General features: G+C 53.3%; 1 protein-coding gene across 1 annotated transcript in view; it reads left to right on the forward strand.

Moving 5' to 3' along the window:
* The window catches only part of COLGALT1 (collagen beta(1-O)galactosyltransferase 1), a 20,051-nt gene extending 2,515 nt beyond the window's left edge, over positions 1-17,536 (forward strand). Inside the window, exons 3-12 of the mRNA XM_007461022.1 lie at positions 25-142; positions 5,333-5,467; positions 6,615-6,819; positions 8,276-8,395; positions 13,307-13,383; positions 13,457-13,563; positions 13,831-13,963; positions 15,467-15,594; positions 16,436-16,642; positions 16,868-17,536. Of these exons, the coding sequence (XP_007461084.1) occupies positions 25-142; positions 5,333-5,467; positions 6,615-6,819; positions 8,276-8,395; positions 13,307-13,383; positions 13,457-13,563; positions 13,831-13,963; positions 15,467-15,594; positions 16,436-16,642; positions 16,868-17,135 (1,498 nt within the window). The 3' untranslated portion in view covers positions 17,136-17,536. The remainder of the gene's footprint in view (positions 1-24; positions 143-5,332; positions 5,468-6,614; positions 6,820-8,275; positions 8,396-13,306; positions 13,384-13,456; positions 13,564-13,830; positions 13,964-15,466; positions 15,595-16,435; positions 16,643-16,867) is intronic.
* The last annotated feature ends 2,147 nt before the right edge of the window (positions 17,537-19,683 follow it).

Here is a 19,683-nt window from a genome sequence, read left to right on the forward strand (position 1 = left end):
CACATCACAGCTGCCTCTCCACAGGTCCTACCCAGACGAGGAGGGCCCCAAACACTGGTCTGACTCACGCTATGAGCATGTCATGAAGTTACGCCAGGCAGCCCTGAAATCGGCCCGGGACATGTGGGCCGATTACATCCTGGTGAGTTTCTTGGCCAGCCAACCCATGGGTCCCTAGCCGAAGGTCTGGGGTATCCAAGGGAAGGCAGAGTGGCGGGGGGTGGGGGCCAGCCTTAACCTCATTTTACAGAGGGGAAACTGAGACTCTGAGAAGGGAAGTGAGTTGTCAGAGGTAACACAGCAGGTTAGTGGAGGAGCTGGGATTTGATCCTCGGCCACCTGGATTCTTAATCATCAGGAACAAATGGGCTTTTGTGTCCCCAGCCGACCCCTGTAGTTGCACACTTGGGTCATCTCCACTTTTATCAGCATCACCAGTGATGTGAGTTCTCTCTGCAACCACGATAATGACCTCTGGGTCACTCCAAGAAGCAGGAGGGTGGGGCGGGGGCTGGGGGATGTTGGCGACACTGAGCTGCTGAGCCCTGACTTTCACTTCCTCCTCCTGGGCCACTGGGAAGAGGGGGCCGGTTGAGGTTTTGAATGCAATGTTGGGTTACGTGCCCACAGATCACGGGTCTCCTGTGAGCTCCTTCAGCCTGGCTCCTTGACCTAGGCATGGTCCCCTCCCCTGGTGCGATGGTCAGGGCATTGACAGCTGAGCCTCATTCACCATGGAGGTTGAATGCAGTGATGCCAGCCTGACAGTGCCCGCGGTGGGTTTCCATCTACGTGCCAAACCTCAAGCTTTGGTCTCTACCTTCTTAATTTATTAATCAGCATATATCTATCGTCTACTCCCTATGCCCTCCTCGTGCCGGGCCCTGGGGACACAGTGAGGATCACACAGGCTGAGCCCCACCTTCCTAGCATCCCAGGAAAGGTGGATGTGACCAGAAAACAAACAAAACTGCATGAGGAAATACCAGAAGGCGGCCAGTGCTGTGAAAGGCACTTGATGATATATCAGTGTTCTGGGGCTGCCATAACAAAACACCAACACTGGCGGGCTTAAAACAATGCAAGTTTATTGTCTTGTAGCTCTGGAGGCCAGCAGTGTAAATCAAGGTGCAGGCAGGGCTGCACTCTAGGGGAGGATCCTTCCTTGCCTCTTCCAGCTTCTGGGGGCTCCAGGTGTTCCTTGGCTTGTGGCTGCATCACTCCAGTCCCTACTTTTGTGGTCATGTGGTCTCTTCTTATAAGGTCACCAGTCACTGAATCTAGGGCCTACCCTAATCCACTATGAACCCCATCTTTTTTTAAAAGTAATTATTGTTTTATTTGTTTATTTATTTTATATTCTTTTCCGTTATGGTTTATCACAGGATATTGAATATAGTTCCCTGTGCTAGACAGTAGGACCTTGTTGTTTATCCATCCTATACATAATAGCTTACATCTGCTGATCCCGCACTCCCAGTCCTTCCCTTCCCCCCCATCCTCCACCCGCTTGGCAACCACAAGTCTGTTCTCTATATATGTGAGTCTGTTTCTGTTTTGTAAATAGGTTCATTTGTGCCGTATTTTAGATTCCACATATAAGTGATATCATATGGTGTTTGTCTTTCTCTTTCTGACTTACTTCACTTAGTATGGTAATCTCCAGTTGCATCCATGTGGCTGCAAATGGCATTATTTTTTCTTTTTTATGGCTGAGTAATATTCCGTAGTATATTTATACCACATCTTCTTTATCCATTTCTCTATCGATGGACACTTAGGTTGTTTCCATGTCTTGGCTATTGTAAATAGTGCTGCTATGAACTTAGGGGTGCATGTATCTTTTTGAATTACAGGTTTGTCTGGGAATATGCCCAGGAGTGGGATTGCTGGGTCATATGGTAATTCTGTTTTCAGTTTTCTGAGGAACCTCCACACTGTGTTCCATAGTGGCTGCACCAATTTGCATTCCCACCAACAGTGTAGGAGGGGTGAACTCCACCTTAATTTACGTCTTAATTACATCTGCAAAGACCCAATTTCCAAATAAGGTCACGGCCACAGGTACCAGGGGTTGGGGGGCCTCCCTTAGGAGGGGGCTCTAGCAGAGATCTAAAGGAGCCAAGGAGCCAGCCTCAGCGGGAGCTGGGGGCCAGTGTCTGAGGCAGAGGAAACAGAGCAGAGAGCAAGCCTGGGGCATTCAAGGACTGGCGAGGAGGCCAGTGTAACCAGAGTGGAGTGATGGAGCGGGTAATGCTGAGGTGGTAGGTGGGGGCCGGACTATTCAGGCCAAGGGAAGGATGCGGCTTTTACTTTGAAGGTAATGGGGAGCCATGGAGGGTATGTGAACAGGAGAGGGCTAGGTTCTGATTTCTGATTTTCTGAAGTCCCTGTGGCTGCTGTGGGGAGCAGGGCCTGTGGGGCAAGAGTGGGGGGCAGCAGGAGGCCAGGGTGGGGGCCTGTATGTGGCTGTGGGTTCAGGATGCGTTCTGAGGCCAAGGGGACAGGCCCTGCTGGATGTGTGGGTGCCGGAAGGACCTCACATCCTTGCCTGAACCTTGTGGGGAGGACGGAGCCATCTCCTGGGAGGAGGAAGGATGGAACAGGCTCCTCCTGGGATCCCTGTGAGTTGGTGCCTTCTCAGACCATTTTATAGATGGGAAAGTGGAGGCTTAGAGAGGGAAGTGACAGCCTGCTGGGTGGGGTCTCAGAAACAGTGAAGAACAGAAGTGGGGCTCGACCCTCCCAGAACCGTCCAGCCCAGGGCCACCTTGTCTGCTTCCCTGGGTTTTGCTTACATCGTTTGACGTTGACTGGTTTTCACTTTTTTCTCTCAGCAAACCTGGGTGGAACTCAAGGCTTTGGTTCAGAACTCAAAGCAGCTTTTGACATACTGTATATTTTTGTAATTGGGGACTTAAGTAATCCATATTGGAATGTAAAATCATTTGTCTAGTGTTTTGAAATTATTATTAAAATGGCCTCTTGTTTTCTCTTTTTACAAACACTGTGGGTGTTACTTGTAAGAAAATATACAAGAAACAACAAGAAGCTTGGAAAGAAAGAAAAAAATCATACCTTGTAGTCGTACCTCCCAGGGAGACTCGCTCTCCGGCTGTGTTTTTTCACCTCTGTGTGCTTCCAAAACTAGTTTCCATCACCCCAAAGGAAACCCTGTGCCCATGAGCAGTCACTCTGCATCCCCTCCCCCAGCCCCTGGTGACTGCTGATCTGCTGTCTGTTTCTGTGGATTTGCCTCTTCTGGACATTTCACATAAACAGGATCATACGCTGTGTAGCCTTCTGGGTCTGGCTTCACTCAGCCTGATGTTTTCAGGGTTCATCCAGGTTGTAGCGTGTGTCAGTGCTTCACTCCTTCTGGCTGAGTGATATTCCATTGTATGGATGGACCACGTTTTGTTTATCCATTCATCCGTCAGTGGACACTTAGGTTGTTTCCACAGTTTGTCTTCTGTGGATGAGGCTGCTATAAACATGGTGCGCAGACGTCTGTTCGAGTCCCTGTTTCCAGTTCTCTCAGTCTGTACTTAGGACTGGAATTGCCGTAACTCCGTGTTTCACTTTCTGAGGAACTGCCAGACTGTTCTGGCTGTTTTCACTGCATCAGTATTCCAAGGTCACAAATTCAAATGTCCACAGGGGTCTGGGCAGGAACATAACAGGACCGCACGGCTTGTCCCAAGGGGCAGCCACCTCCCGTCTCCAGCTGGGGCTTGCCACGTGTGAATGCCCTTCCCACGTTGCTGGAGAAGGCAGGGATTTTAGTTTTTGCTCTTGTTTATGGCAAGTGATTCCTACGTTCTAAAAATCCTGCATGGGGAGCTTCCCTGGCAGCGCAGTGGTTAAGAATCCGCCTGCCAATGCAGGGGACACGGGTTTGAGCCCTCGTCCGGGAAGATCCCACATTCCGCGGAGCAGCTAAGCCCATGCACCACAACTGCTGAGCCTGCGCTCTAGAGCCTGGGAGCCACAGCTACTGAGCCTGCGAGCCACAACTACTGAAGCCCGCACGCCTAGAGCCTGTGCTCCGCAACAAGAAAAGCCACCGCAATGAGAAGCCTGCGCACCGCAACGAAGAGTAACCCCCGCTCGCCGCAACTAGAGAAAGGCCACGCACAGCGACGAAGACCCAACACAGCCAAAAATAAATAAATAAAATAAATAATTTTTTTTAAAAAACAGAAAAACCATGCATGGGTAACAGAAAGCATATCTGTGGACCAAATGCATTAAAAAAAAAAACCCACCTCCTAATAGTTGTATAATATATCATGCTGTGTGTGTTTTCACATCCCGGTAGACAGGAACGTCCTTACCTAATTATTTTCTGTGGCTTGATTTTTCAGTTGTCTTGACACATTCTGCAAGGGGACAGCAGGGCAGGGCTGAAGTTTCTGTAGCTGATTCTCCACTGCTAGACTCCTGGGTTGTTCCCAGTTTGTGTGATGAACAACCCTGCCAGGAATATTCTGGTGTGGCCTTTCTGGAAGGTGTTGGTGACATACGGTTTTGGGGGGACAAGCAGGCACCCCCCCACCATGATGACCCTGTTCATGGGTTGGTGAGTTTCCTACCAGGCTGGAGCAAACAAGTTATCATCATTTTACCCCAACATTCAAGGTGTTAAAACAAAAAAAAAGCCTTATGTAAAGATCCTATTTTTACGAATTTTTTTGTTGGCATTTAACTTACATAGCAAAAAGTGTGGTCCTCCCAGCCCCGACTGTCCTCCTCACTGACCAGTGCTGCCCATCTTAAAAGTTCCCATAAAAGGAGCCACGTGGGCTTCCCTGGTGGCGCAGTGGTTGAGAGTCCGCCGGCCGATGCAGGGGACACGGGTTCGTGCCCCGGTCCGGGAAGATCCCACATGCCGTGGAGCGGCTGGGCCCGTGAGCCATGGCTGCTGAGCCTGCGCGTCCGGAACCTGTGCTCCGCAACGGGAGAGGCCACAACAGTGAGAGGCCCGTGTACCGAAAAAAAAAAAAAAGAAAAAGAAAAAGGAGCCACGTGATGCACCCCGCTGTCACTTCCCGTGGCTCGCCAGCACCGTGTGTGGGACCCATTTGTGTCACTTCGTGCTGTGTGGTCCGTCCCTTCCCTTGCAGTGTCGTGTATTTCATCGTGTGAACGTAACTCTGCTGGTGACTTAGGGCAGGGCTGTCTGTTGAGGAGCAGGTGGCTTCCAGGGCCGCACGTGCTATTCCAGGTGCCCCCCTCCCCAGGGCTCCGGCCTCTGCCCCAGCTGTTCCAAGCTGTGGCCTAGCCCGGCTCACTGGCGGCCCACACTGATGCCATGTCGGGTGTTTTGCAGTTTGTGGATGCGGACAACCTGATTCTCAACCCTGACACACTGACCCTGCTCATCGCTGAGAACAAGACGGTGGTGGCCCCCATGCTGGATTCCCGGGCTGCGTACTCCAACTTCTGGTGTGGGATGACCTCCCAGGTCAGGGGGTTACCGTGGTAGGGCAGGGGCCTGGGGGTGCTGGGGACTGTATTTGGAGCCTAACTTATCCTCACACTGCCTCATGGTGAGCATTGGATAAACAGTATTGTGATAATCCTTAAATAGACCTTGAGGGAGGGTCTACGACTGTGTGCCCCCTGCCCCTACACCCATTCCTGAGGCAGAAACACAAATGCAGAGAGAGGAAGTGACTTGCCTGCGCTCACATAGCTATGATGTGATGGTGCCAGGACGGGACTTCAGGCACAGCTTGATCCAGGTGTTCAAACAATATTCCTCTTCCTCCATCCCTTGCGTGGCTTCATTTTCAAACTCCTGGGGAATGATCTCAGCAGCATTCAGCCAAAGTCTACTCTGATTGAACCTTGTCCAGTCTCCTCCTACCCCTGAACCAATTACTGAAGTCAGGAAAATGTCAGGCTCTGATTGTCCCACCCAGTGATGAGGGTGGGGTTTTAGGCAAAGCCAGGGAGAGTGAGGGGCCGGTGATGGAGCAGGGCTGTGCCAAGGGAAGGGGGCTAGGTGACTAGAGCCAGGATGCTGACCCATCCTGTCTCCTCCTATCTTTTTGTTTTGAATTGATGTGTAATTCACAAAATATAAAGTTCACCATTTTAAAGTGAATAAGTCAGTGGTTTCTATATTTTGAAGTATGTCATAGAAATCTAAATGTTTTATGCTAACAATTCCAGTTTCGTGAAGGGTAGGAGGAAGAGAGAGGACTGTTCCAGAAGCTTTTAAAACTTCTAAAAGATTTGCCCCCTGACTTTCTTGAAGTCCCACTTCTGATGTTTTCATTTTAAAATCAAAGGATCTCAAATATCCAGTCCCTTTTTCAGCTTTTTAATTTCCTTTCTCAAATGCTGCTTTTCTGATCAGAAGTATTGAGCTGGGTCTGTAAATGACTGACTGTTTCCCTGTGTTTCTGTGCTATTGCCCAGCAACTGAGGCTCTGGGGTTGGAGACTGACAGGCCCTGCTCAGAGCCCTGCGCTCAGGGAATGCCCACCACAGCCAGAAACTGGCACCCAGTCTTACTCTCCGGGTGTTCTGTGCCCCCTGTTGTCCCGGGCCTCCAGCCTCACCTTTAGGGACCCCCATGCAAAACTCTGCCCGCCTCCCCACAGGGCTACTACAAGCGCACGCCTGCCTACATCCCCATCCGTAAGCGGGACCGCCGGGGCTGCTTTGCAGTCCCCATGGTGCACTCGACCTTCCTGATTGACCTGAGGAAGGCGGCATCCAGGAACTTGGTGTTCTACCCTCCCCACCCTGACTATACCTGGTCCTTCGACGACATCATTGTTTTTGCCTTCTCCTGCAAACAGGCAGGTGAGCCCACAGGGGATTTGCCATCATGGGGTGTCTCTCTGCTTCTTTGAGACCAGTGCTGAGCCCACAGAAGGTTCACAGAACCAGAACTGCAGGGTGCAGCGATGACTTCAGGTGCAGCTGTATCCAGGTGTTCAGATGATATCCCCAGGATCCGTTCTCTCTCCAGCCCTGGCTTTGCTGGGTGGCTTCACTCCCCAGGTCTTTAAGATCTGCTTATTGAAAGTTATTTCCATCTTGATATTTTCCTATATTCCCCCAAATATCTGTGGTTGAGCATAATTGTTCCCTAGTTGTATACTTCGGGCAAAAAAAAAAAAAGTTTAGAGAGGAAGAAAACATAGCCATATGCTGACCTGTCATTTATTTTTAAACCACGGGTCAGCAAACTATATGTCCCACGGGCCAGATCTGGCCCACTATCTGTTTTCGTATGGATGCGAGCTAAGAATGTCTTTTGGGTTCCTGGACCCAATTCCTATGTGTGTAGTTTGGAGGTGGGGGTGTATTCCCCACACCGACAAGCAATTCTGGGACCCCAGCAGGGTGTCTGAGAATTCAGCTCAATTCCAACTCGGTTCTGGCTCTGTCTACTTGGAGATAGCCTCAGATTCCACAGGTTAAGGGCCCAGTCCCACAAAACTATGTCCCCCACCCTGCTTCAGATGCTGATTGCAAGTCCAGGTTGTCACCTGTGCTTCTGACCAAATGGCTAGGAACCAAAGGTTTCCGCGATTCCTTCCTTGGGTTCTGCTAATTTGCAAGAGCAGCTCACAGAACTCGGGAAACCTGTTTACTCACTAGGTTACTGTTTATTATAAAAGGATATAACTGGGGAACAACCTGGAGTAGGAGATGCATGGGGCAAGGTTTGGGGGAAGGGGCGCAGAGCTTCCACGCCCTCTCTGGGCACGGTCCAAAGGCAGACTTGAGTTGTTGAGACAGAACTGTTTGGCCCACAGACCTAAATACTTACTGTCTGGCCCTTCAATGAAAATCGTTTTCGTTGGGTTTATCACTTTAAAAAAAGATACATACTCATTATAAAATTTGAAACCATTCAGAAAAGGACTAACACAGAGATAATGTAACTCATGGTTTGTCCAACTGTATCTCATTTTTGTGCATAAATGTGCATCTTTACTGTTCACCCGCAGTTTTGTGGTTTGCTTTGTCATGGAGTCCTGCAGGGACTGAGTCAGTACTGGTGCAAGGAGCTCGTTAACAGTTCTCAAGTTTTTTGTCTTCTTTCCTGGCACTGCGAACCCCTGTTCTGGCTCCAATTCCCAGATGGAGCGCCAAGGGGGGGGGGGGTCTCTGCCGGTTGCTGGGAACAGCTGGACCCATTTACGCTCTGGCCCCATGCTGGGCTGTGAGGCTTATGCTCTGTTCAGAGGTTGCCTCCACTGCCTTACTGCTCTGTTTTCAATTTTGATTGTTGTTTCCTTGGCCCCAGAGGTCCAGATGTACATCTGCAACAAGGAGGTGTATGGCTTTCTGCCGGTGCCACTGCGGGCACACAGCACCCTCCAGGATGAGGCCGAGAGCTTCATGCACGTGCAGCTGGAGGTCATGGGTGAGTCTGCCTTGCGCCAACCTGGGAGGGCTGAGTCGTCTCCCTCTCCCTGCCATCTCGCATCTGTGAACACTGACTGAGTGTCTGCTGGGCGCCAGTCTCTTTGCCGGGCACTGGGAACCCAGCGTGAACAGGTGGACGGTTGTCCCCCCTCTCACAGAGTGCTGGCTTGCAAGCAGCTGTGCACGGCATGCTCGGGGAAATGAGGGTGGGCTTTCTGGCAGAGGTGGCATTAAGATGCAGGGTAAGTAGGAGTTAGCCGATAAGAGGATTGCAGCCCGAGGGAGCAGCACATGTGGAGGTCGGGAGGCTGGAGGGGCTGTGAGCTCAGGAAACAGGTGAGGTCGGCGGGACAGAAGTGGGGCTGGTGAGCTGGGCAGGGCTGGCAGGCAGGGCCAGGGCGGGGGCCTCAGACATTCGGCTGAGGAGCGGGCCTTTTACCCCCGGGGCAGTCAGGAACCATGGAGGGTGTAGGAGCAGTGAGGGCAGCAGATTTCACTGATGACCCTGCATGTGCGTGGCAGCATCTAGGACACAGCCATTTCGGGCCATTTCGTCACTCATGTCCCTGCCACCCTCCAGACCCACTATTGTTTGTTTAATATCTATCTTAACGGACACTTTTTTTTTTTAACTTGAATACATTTTAAAAAGGAGACTACATATTTTTACCGTGGTTGCAAACTCATGTCTCTCTAACACATATACAAATAAATCCGTAGACTGTTAAACTAGCAGCTGTCCCTCTGGTGAGGTGCGCTGAACGCATAGGGCCGAGCTGCCATCGATGCTGCTTGAGGAGGGGATAGTGCCCCGGCTGAGGGTCTCTGAAGCAACCGGACAGTGGTACGGCATCCTCTTCCATGGGGGCCTTGCCCTGTGCAGACCACATCCCTGTGAAGGCCTGGGAAGCAGCATGGCTGTTCCTCCCACTGCACAGATGGAGAGGGCCTTGGAGGCCCAGGCCCCTGCCCTGAGGTTCAGTCTGTGCCGCCCCCCGCCGCCGCCCCGCGCCCGGCTCTGATCCGTTTCTGTCTGTGGCTCCCCCTTGTGGCTGAAGGTGGAATGGCACCCTGCCTTTGTTTTGTGGGGGCTTTGGGGTCTTTTGAGGTGACACCTGGAGGCCGCAAGGTCATCAGGGTGAAGACGCCCGCAACACCCAAGTGTCTGTCCCATGTAGTTGCCCACGCTCAGCCTGGCAAACCCACCAGGCTGTAGTCATAAGAAGTGGGTCTCTGCCTCTTGCCAACTCCTGTGGGCAAGCGGACCCCGAGAAACCTCTCCAGGCTGCCATAGTTTTCCTGGTTTAACTTTTCACATATATTTCCGTTGTTATTTTTGGTCAGAAGACTGTTTACGCTGCCGTTATAAACGGAAGGCACAACAGAAGCGTGAATATTTTCCTGTTTCTCACGCACCAGAGCACATCACACAGAACAGACGGAAGGAGGGTCTGGAGGTTTCAGATATTTGTGCAAATCCTTCCTTACAGTTCTAGTGAAAACCACCTTTTTTCTCCACCTCTGTGTGGGTACCTGTTCCCGGGCTGTGCATGTGATTTTTCATGTGTTCAAAAATCTTTTGGGACTTCCCTGGCGGTCCAGTGGTTAAGACTCTGCACTTCCACTGCAGGGGGCACAGGTTTGATCCCTAGTCAGGAAACTGAGATCCCGCAAGCCATGCGGTATGGCCCAAAGAAGAAAAAAGTCTTTCTTACAATGAAATTTCAGGCTTACAGAAAAGCTCAGAGTGATGCCCTCTGTGTGTGGGGAATCCAGCAACTTCCTACCCTACCTGCTCATGGACTATGGGGTGTCTTTCCCAGTTGGCCCCATAAACTTGGCTCAGTGTAAATCCTGTTCTTTGAGTTTTAGCATACACAGCAGTGACAGGTCAAATGTGTGCAGCATGATGATTGTTTTTATTTTATTTTTTAATTTTTTTATTAAAATTTTTTTTCAATGTTATCATGTTTTTATTGATCAATCTGTGCCCAATTAAAAAATAAACGACCAAAAAATACCCTTATCTAAAAGCAAACAACTCAGAGACAGGCAGATGCAAGAGGTGCATAGGGCAAGGTATGTGGAAAACGGTGAGGAAGCCTGCATTCCCTCTCGGAGCTCGCTGTTCTCTGTTTTTAATATCCTTGTCACCAGACACGGGCCAGGCTCTGGCCCTCCCCGGGGTCCCCCACTGTCGTGATTCCACCAGCTGACGGGTTTTTTCCCTTTTTGTGCTTCACATCAGTCAGGCTGCTCAAGTGCGGTGTCTTCTGCGCAGTGTCCGCGTCTGTGCTGTCACCGGCTGCTGCGTGTGGCTGTGGCTCGTTCTCTTGTCTTGCTGCGTAGTATTCCATTTAGATGTTCAGCCACAGATTTATTCACTCTTGGCTGTGTCATATGTCACTTTACCAGCCTTCTCCTGAGCGGCATGGGGGGGCGTTTCCCATTTTTTCCAACATCGCCATGTGCGAGAGAGTTCTAGACATGCATCAGTGGGTGCAAAGTTAGGGAATATCCACAAGGTTGCCCTCACTTCTTACACCAGTTGCAAAATCTGGGGTCCCCAAGACCATGTTCAGGTTTGATAATTCACGAGAGGGACTCAGAACTCACTGGAAGCTGTTATACTCAGAGTTACAACTTATTACAGCCAAAGGACACAAATTAAAATCAGCAAAGGGAAAAGGTGCATGGGGCAACATCCAGGAGCATTCCAAGCACAGAGATTCCTATTGTCCCCGTCCCTTCCCATGGAGTCATATGGACAGTGCTTGCTTCTCCTAGCACCAGTATGTGACAACATGCATGGTGTACTGCCAACCAGGGATGCTTCCCAAGCCTCCATGTCCAGGGTTTTTACTGGGGCTCCTACACACAGATACAGATGATTGCCACGTGGCTAACCTCCATCTCCAGTCCCTGCAGAAATTGAGCCAATACCAAGTAGCCCAAGACCTCCACCCCAAATCACACTGTTGGCATACATACCCAGTATGGCCCAAGCCCTGAGATAAACAAAGACATTTCCAAGGGCTTCAACCTCCCAGGAGCTGGGAGCAAAGGCCAGACCTCTCTGTGGTCAAGTTTAATTCTTCACCCTATGATGGGTCTAAGGGGTGTTATTTTTTTATTTTTTATTTTTTGCGGTACGCGGGCCTCTCACTGTTGTGGCCCCTCCTGTTGCGGAGCACAGGCTCTGGAAGCGCAGGCCCAGCAGCCATGGCTCACGGGCCCAGCCGCTCCGCGGCATCTGGAATCCTCCCGGACCGGGGCACAAACCCATGTCCCCTGCATCAGCAGGCGGACTCTCAACCACGGCGCCACCAGGGAAGCCCGTGTTACATTTTTTGACGTGGGTCTCTGGAAAGGCTGCATTGTGTTGCTCCTTCTGGACCTAATATGCTCCATTTTCCCAGAACTGATAAGAAAGAATGAAGAGATACCCCCGCTTCCCATCAGCAGGTCCTTTCACCATCCACACCCAAGCGGGCAGGCAGAGGCTGAGAAAGAGAGGGAAAGGGCACCTGGGATTTGAATTTGAGTCTTCAGATCCCAAAGCCTTGCCCTTGGGTCCTAGGCTCCCATGAGGAGGGCAGGGGGTGGCAGGGAGCTGTGACGGGCCCTGGATAGGAAGAAACCCCAGGGCACAGTGTCCCTGGATGAAGCCCAGGCTGCGAGGTGGGAGGTGCCAGGTTGACCCTGGGCCTCGCCCAGGCTTCTCCCAGACAGAGAGGCCTGTGTCTGTCCTTTGAGCTCACACAGGGCCTTTGTTCCTGGGGAGGCAGATGCCACACTCAGCTTTTCTGGGCCAGCCTGGTAGATGACCAGGAGCCTCACCAGGCTCACAGTCCCCTTGGATCTGATCCTTCTGTGGGAAACTGTCAGGGATGTACCAAAACAGGGCCCCGGGGATATGGTCTGAGCACTGCTCACAACAGCTAAAAGGGGAATGATTGCGAACACCCTGAAATTCTTGGCATACCTGGGCTCGTAGATGTGTCACTCCAGTCACGTGGCCGCCATCTCCCTGTATATCTTCACACCGTCTACCTTCTGTGTGTGTCTCTGTATCCGAATTTCCCATTTTTATAAGGACCCCAGTCAAACTGCTTAGGACCCACCCTAATGACCTCATTAAAGATCCTATTTTCTAAATAAGGTCACATTCTGAGGTACCAGAGTGTCAAGATGCCAAAGTATCTTTTTGGGGAGGATACAGTTTAACCCAAAACAATGTGTGTGATTTCATGGCAACTTATCATGACATAAACCTCTGAGAGGTTTATTAGCCCATTTTATAGATGAGGAGAGTCATTCCTTTGTTCAGTTTATGAGTTTGTGCCGAGCTCTGTGTGTTGGGCGTAGGGAGCCAGTGTGAGTGGACAGACCTGGTATCCGTCTGGCAGAGCTCATGGGAGATAATCAGGGAGCCAGCAAGGTAGGACAGCAGAATGAGGCTTTGACGGAAGCCCAGGCGCTGTGGGGACCCCCAAAGAGGTACCTGACAGCCTGGGGAGGTCAGGAGACTCCTCTGCTGCCACCCACGCACCCCCCGCCCCGTCCCAGAAGGCCTCTTAGCTGATAACTCAGGGGGAGGAGGGGAGGAAGGAAGGGTATTTCAGTAGAGGCCCAGCATGTGCAAAGGTCCAGAGGTAGGAATGGGGGATGGGTAAGCCTGGAGCAGTGCCAACAGCCAGAGTGGGTAGGAGGCGGAGGCGAGACTAGCACTGATGTTGTGAGCGGGGCCGTGTCGGACAGGGTTTCCAGCACCAAGCTGAGGAGCTCGGGATGACAGGGAGCCCCGCAGAGGGTGGGGAGGGAGCGTTGGAAAGAGGCTGGACACTCCCCGCCCCCCCGCCACTTCCCAATGACCCCCATGACCCCTCGGCTTCTCTCTGCCGCCCAGTGAAGCACCCATCCGCGGAGCCCTCGCGGTTCATCTCGGTGCCCGCTAAGACGCCAGACAAGATGGGCTTTGACGAGGTAGGCTGGGCCTCCCCTCGGGGGTGGGGCCGGGGGCCGACCTGGAGGATCCAACCGAGGCTCTGGGCCACAGGTCTTCATGATCAACCTGAAGCGGCGGCAGGACCGACGGGCACGTATGCTGCGCGCGCTGCAGGAGCAGGAGATCGAGTGCCGGCTGGTGGAGGCGGTGGACGGCAAGTGAGTCCCACCCCGGTGGGGGAGGGGCGGCTCCACGTGTGGGTGTGTGGACCTGGTGGGTGGCGGCTGTGGAGCGGACGTGAGTCTGACCCTGCGCAGGGTGCTGGCAGGTCTGCGCACGTGGTGTACACCACGCCCTGGCAGCCCACATTGGGTCCAAGACGGGTGCGCAGGTTGCGGGGCGGGGTGGCAAGGGGGAATGTCGCTAATGGTGGAATTGCGGGCAGAGAGAGTCTTCCACTGACCCCCTCCTGTCCCCCCTTGCAGAGCCATGAACACTAGCCAGGTAGAGGCACTGGGCATCCAGATGCTGCCCGGCTACCGGGATCCTTACCACGGGCGGCCCCTCACCAAGGGCGAACTGGGCTGCTTCCTCAGCCACTATAACATCTGGAAAGAGGTGGGTCCCGCAGTGGGGCAGGCCCCTCCTCAGCCTTCTTTACAGCTCAAGGAGGGAATCACCTGCATCCCAGACAGTCTTCTCTCTTTAGTGAATGTGTCACCTGAACCCTGGGTGGGTGAGCTGCTGTCCTTCTGTGCAGATGTGGAGCCTGAGTCTGGGGAGGGTTAAGCCTGACTCTAGAAACAGGTGGGGTCTGAGGCCCAGGACCTCCAGGAGAAACCTCTTCATGTGCACCCACTGTCAAATATCTAGAGCCTGGGCACCGTGCTCAAAGCTTACTAGTAGGAGTAATAGCCATGGCGACGATAACTAATGCAGACCCCACACATTGGTACCCCCTTAGCCCCAGAGGCTTATCACACACCCTTGGAAGGAAAGGTTATGATGGGCGACGATGCCAGGCACAGACTGGAACCTGGGACCGGCAGGCGTGAGGCCAGATGGGGCATTTGGTGTTTGAGGTGACAGGTGCTCAGCCAGGTTGCCCTCCTTTTCTGATATTCATCGTGGAGGTCATGGGGCAGGGATTGCGACGTCCAGGTAGCTGTAGAGCCAGAGGGGATCCAGGTTCAAGTCCAGCCCTGCCTCTGAGAGGGGTGAGCTCTGTGAGCAAGGAAGGCATTTCCCAATCTGAGCCTCAGATTCCCCAGATGATGGAGTCACAACTTCAGGGGCAGTTGTGAAGATTCGCTAGTTCATTCATTCTGGGAACATTTGTCAAGGACCTACTGTGTGCCCAGCCTGATGCTGGTGCTGGGGACACGACAGCCACCAAGATAGACCCAGCCCCCTTCAGGGGGCTCACAGCCCTGGGAGGTGGGGAGACTGATAATAATCCACAAAGAAGTGAATGACAATGAAATAAGTGAGAGTCATCTACAGGAGAGGCCCAGGGTTATGAATTATCCTCAACTGGCAGCTTTGGGTGATAGTCTGGGAGGACCTCTTGAGTAGGTGACAGGTGAGCTAAGGCCAGAAGGGTGAGAGGGAACCTACCTGCTGCTGTGTGGGGGAAGAGTGCTCTGTGTCAAAGGCACAGCATAGGTCCAGGCCCTGGGTTGGGAAGGAGCAGCCAGGCTGAGGTGAGGCTGTGGAATCTGCTGCCGAGTTGTGAGGAGGAAGTTTTGGCCAGGAGGTAGATCCAAATTGGTGGTGGTGGGCTTCCCTGGTGGCGCAGCGGTTGAGAGTCCACCTGCCGATGCAGGGGACATGGGTTCGTGCCCCGGTCCGGGAAGATCCCACGTGCCGCGGAGCGGCTGGGCCCGTGGGCTGCGCGTCCGGAGCCTGTGCTCCGCAACGGGAGAGGCCACAACAGTGAGAGGCCCGCGTCCTGCAAAAAAAAACAAACAAAAAAACCAAATTGGTGGTGGTGGTGTGTGTGTGGGGGGGGGGGCGTAGTTTGCTTTTCTTCTGGTGCCCCAGAGCTTTTAAGCAGAACTGGCTTCAGGGTCAGGCCTGGCTTTGATCTCTCCAAGATCTCAGCAGGGCCTCCTCCCTCAGGTTGTGGACCGCAGGCTGCAGAAATCACTCGTGTTCGAGGATGACCTGCGCTTCGAGATCTTCTTCAAGAGGCGCCTGATGAACCTTATGCAGGATGTGGAACGGGAGGGTCTGGACTGGGACCTCATGTGAGTGGAGCCTGGGAGGGGCCAGAGCTCAAGGGTGTGGCCTAGAGCCTCTAGGTCGGAGGGCCTTTGCAGGTGAATATGTTGGGCCAACTTTTGGGAGCTTGGCAGGAGGACTTGTTCTTGACCCAGAAGCCTAGGGACCTGGTGGAAGCCTGCCAGCTCGTTCAGGGTTTGGAGACTTGACTGGAGCCTGTGGGGTAGAGAATAAGGCTAAGATTTGACCCGGAAGACTGGGGACGTGGCTAAAGAACTTGGGGTGTGGCCTGTGGTGGGTATGATCCGAGCTTGGTTGCAGGGCCAGAAGCCTGGGGGCTTGGCTGAGTGGGCTATGCCCACGGGAGCCTGGGTCTCAGAGCAGTGCTAGGTAGAGTATGGCCAGCATATTTCTGGAACTGTCCCTTGGAGTCTCACGTAGGTGGGTTGGTTCATCCTCGCCACCCCACCCCTGCCCCTAGCGCCACGTGCGGGGCACCGATCTGGGTTCTGGGCCTCAGACTCAGGACCGTGCTGTTGATAGGAGCAGTAGCTTCTCCCCTTCCCTCCTGCCCACCTGCCTCACAGCCCTCTGAACCCAGAGCAGCTCCCCTCTCAGCTCCGCTCTCCTTCCTGTGGCACAGCCTCCCTGGCTCCAAATCGTCCCTGGCGCCCTCAGAAAAAGCCCACTCCCCTCCCTGCGGCCCCAGACCCCTGTGGGCCTGCTCTCACCCCAGTCCAGTCACACCAGCCTCCTCATTGCTCCCCACCCCACCAGGGCCTGACAGGGGCTCCGTGGGTCTCTGCATTAGCATTCTTGGCTGGGCAGGCGGGAGGAAGGTGACTGGGCCCCCGTTCTGCACCCCAGCTACGTGGGCCGGAAGCGGATGCAGGTGGAGCACCCCGAAAAGGCTGTGCCCCGCGTGAGGAACCTGGTGGAGGCCGACTACTCGTACTGGACGCTGGCCTACGTGATCTCCCTGCAAGGCGCCCGCAAGCTGCTGGCCGCCCGGCCACTCTCCAAGATGCTGCCCGTGGACGAGTTCTTGCCGGTCATGTTCGACAAGCACCCAGTGTGAGAGGGGGTGGCGGTGGGCAGGCGGGCTGGGGTCTCGCTGTGGAGCTGGCCTGGGTGGGGGCGTGAGGATCGTGGGTCCCAGGGAGGTGGCGTTTCCTCTGCCTGCTTCCTCCATCTGGTCCCTAGCCGCCGCCCTCCCCCCCCCCCCGCCACCCACTTCTGTCTCCATTCGTCTCTTACCCCCCAACCCACCGCGGCCCCCGTGCCCCTCCTCCCCTGCAGGTCTGAATACAAGGCCCACTTCTCCCCTCGGGACCTGCGCGCCTTCTCCGTGGAGCCCCTGCTCGTCTACCCCACACACTACACAGGGGACGACGGGTACGTGAGCGACACGGAGACCTCGGTTGTGTGGAACAACGAGCACGTCAAGACCGACTGGGACCGGGCCAAATCCCAGAAGATGCGCGAGCAGCAGGCCCTGAGCCGCGAGGCCAAGAACTCTGACGTGCTGCAGTCCCCCCTGGACAGCGCTGCCCGGGATGAGCTCTGAGAGCTCTGAGGGGCGGTGGCCATGAATCCAAAGCAGCCTGTCGCTGGCCCGGCCCCCGCACGCCTGCCGGGGACAGCGGGGGCCCCTGCGGACCCCTGGCAGGCCAAGGAGGGCTCCCCACACAGGGCGGCGTCCAGCCAGCTCTTCCTCAGCAATCACGTGCATGCAGGCAGCATTAACGGAGGTGCCTACTGTATGCCAGGAACAGGTGGATTGGGTGGCAACAGTTCGTGCGCCCAACACTTTAAGCGATTACTGGGTACCAGGTTCCTGTGTTCTGGCAGTGAATGAGGCATGATTATTCCCTCCCTCGGTGATGGATCCAGTAGTCAAGCATTATTGATTCCCCCATCAAGAAGCAGGCGCTAGTGATACACATTCACTGTTTGAATTCATTCGAGTATTTATTGAGTGCCTACTGTATGCTGGGCACCATTCCAGGCTCTGGGACTAGTGAGGTAAACTTTCATTTATTCAGACACATATTGAGCACCTACTATGTGTCTGGTACTTGCAACACAAAAGTCCTTACTGACTCGGTGCATTTACTGAGTGCCTGCTGTGTGCTGGGAGCTGAGCTTTGTGCTAGGGCTGAAGATAAACAAGGTGCTTTTCACTCCTAAGTGGTTTCTTCCCCACACATCCAGAGAGCATCTCCTGTGTGCCGGGCACTGGTGATACAAAACAGGATGACAGCTGTTCAGTCAGCATCTGATCACCAACAGAGATGAAGGAGTCCTTTCGTTTCTTCATGCAGCAAGCATTTATTGAGTGCTGGCTGTGTGCCTGACCTCCTGGACTCCCAGTGGGGTTGACTGAGTTTGATTCCTCATTTCCCCCCACCCCCCGTCACCCAAGCCGTGTGCAGATAACATCCCCTGTCCACCGCCCAGGAGAGGGGGTGGCTCTTCCCTTGCCAGGGGCAGCCATGGGTTCCAGCAGCCCCATGTCCTCATGCAAGGCCCCCCTGCTAGACCCGGCCCCCCTGGAGGGGGTGAGGAGTGAAGGTGGGGGGCGGGATCTCCCATTCCCCCTCCTGGTCTCAGTTGCTTGACCGCCCTGCCCTGCACGTCGGGTGTGGTCTCTGCCTGCTCGATGGGGTTCCTCTGTCCAAGCCTTTGGTGGGATCATGCGTCTGGGGCCTCGCGTGGGCTCCGCTGCACTGGGGCGCTACCCACGGCCTGGGCAGAACGTCCCCCGGCACAGGCTGGAGGACTAGCTGGGTCTTAAGCCTGAAACGAATGTCAGAGCGCAGCAGCAGTGCCTCATTCTCTGAGGGATGACTAACTGCTGTCCGGGTCGGGTCCCGGATAACTTGCTTATTTTTTTATTAAATGTTGCTGGTTGGTTTTCACATACATCTGTGTTCCCTTCTTGGCCCAATGCTCTGCTCACAACCTATGTACCACCCACATTCCCCACCCCTCCGCTTCAGGCCAAGATGTGGGAGGAAACCAGGTGCGGTCGGGGGAGTGAGACCCCGGGATTCCAGTGTGCCCCATAAAGCTTGCCCAAAAGAGCCCGGGGACGACAGATGGTCAACCTCACTCTATCCTGCGGGGTCAAATAACAATGAAGAGGGGGCCTATAACAGAATGAAGAGGGGGGCTGTCATAGTTGGGAGTCTCCAGAAAACAGATCCCAAGATGAGGATTTGAATTATCCGAGAGGTGACCCCAGGAAACCCTGATGGCGGTGGGGACGTGAGGCAGAGAGGGAAGGAGCCCTCCAGGGGGTGCCAGTGAGCAATTGACTCGGCGGGGTGGGGGCAGCATAGAGTGGTCCCGCCCCAGGGGCGAGGGAGGTGGGGCATTTATCCAACCTCAACAACATTTGAATTTTCTGGATCAAGTAAGAGTTCTCAAGATGCTCAAGCCCTTTTAGGGTGTGCAGGCATATCCCCTAGGCTTTTACAAAATATCAGATGGTGTGTGATCCTTGGGGAAACATGAGAACATACAGCTAAGCAAACCAAAAAAAACAAAATTAAATCACACGTCCTGAGAGACAACAACTCCTAAATTTTTAGTGACAAACCTTTCAGTCTTACCCATTGGCATGGTACAAATATATACATGTTTTGAAAAAGAGGATTCGTGTTACATAAACTCTGTTACAACCTGCTTTTTTCTTTTTCTCCCACACAACACATTTTAATTTCATAAACATGGGATCAAATTGTACCCGGATTTTTTTCAGCAATTTTCTTTTTAAATTTAACAACATACTGTAGACATTCTAATCAGCGCAGATGTCTACCAGCTCTTTTCGGATTGTTACATACAATAAGATAGGCTGTGATCAGGATGGACCAGCATTTATTCAATCATCCTGATGGAAGAATATCACAGCCCGGCAATGAACAGTACTATACAATCCATCTTTCCTCCTGGAGTTTTTATTTCAGTTGGGTAAGTTGATACAGGTGGGATTGTTGGGTTAACAGAAATGCGCCCTTGAAGTTTCAGTAGAGGCTGCCATGTTTTCTCTTCTTGTTAAATCTTAGTTATTCATCATGTATCCGCGAGGGTGGATGATCCCAGTTGAT

The sequence above is a fragment of the Lipotes vexillifer genome, unplaced genomic scaffold (assembly GCF_000442215.2).
Source record: "Lipotes vexillifer unplaced genomic scaffold, Lipotes_vexillifer_v1.1 scaffold469, whole genome shotgun sequence".
Lineage (NCBI taxonomy): Eukaryota > Metazoa > Chordata > Mammalia > Artiodactyla > Lipotidae > Lipotes > Lipotes vexillifer.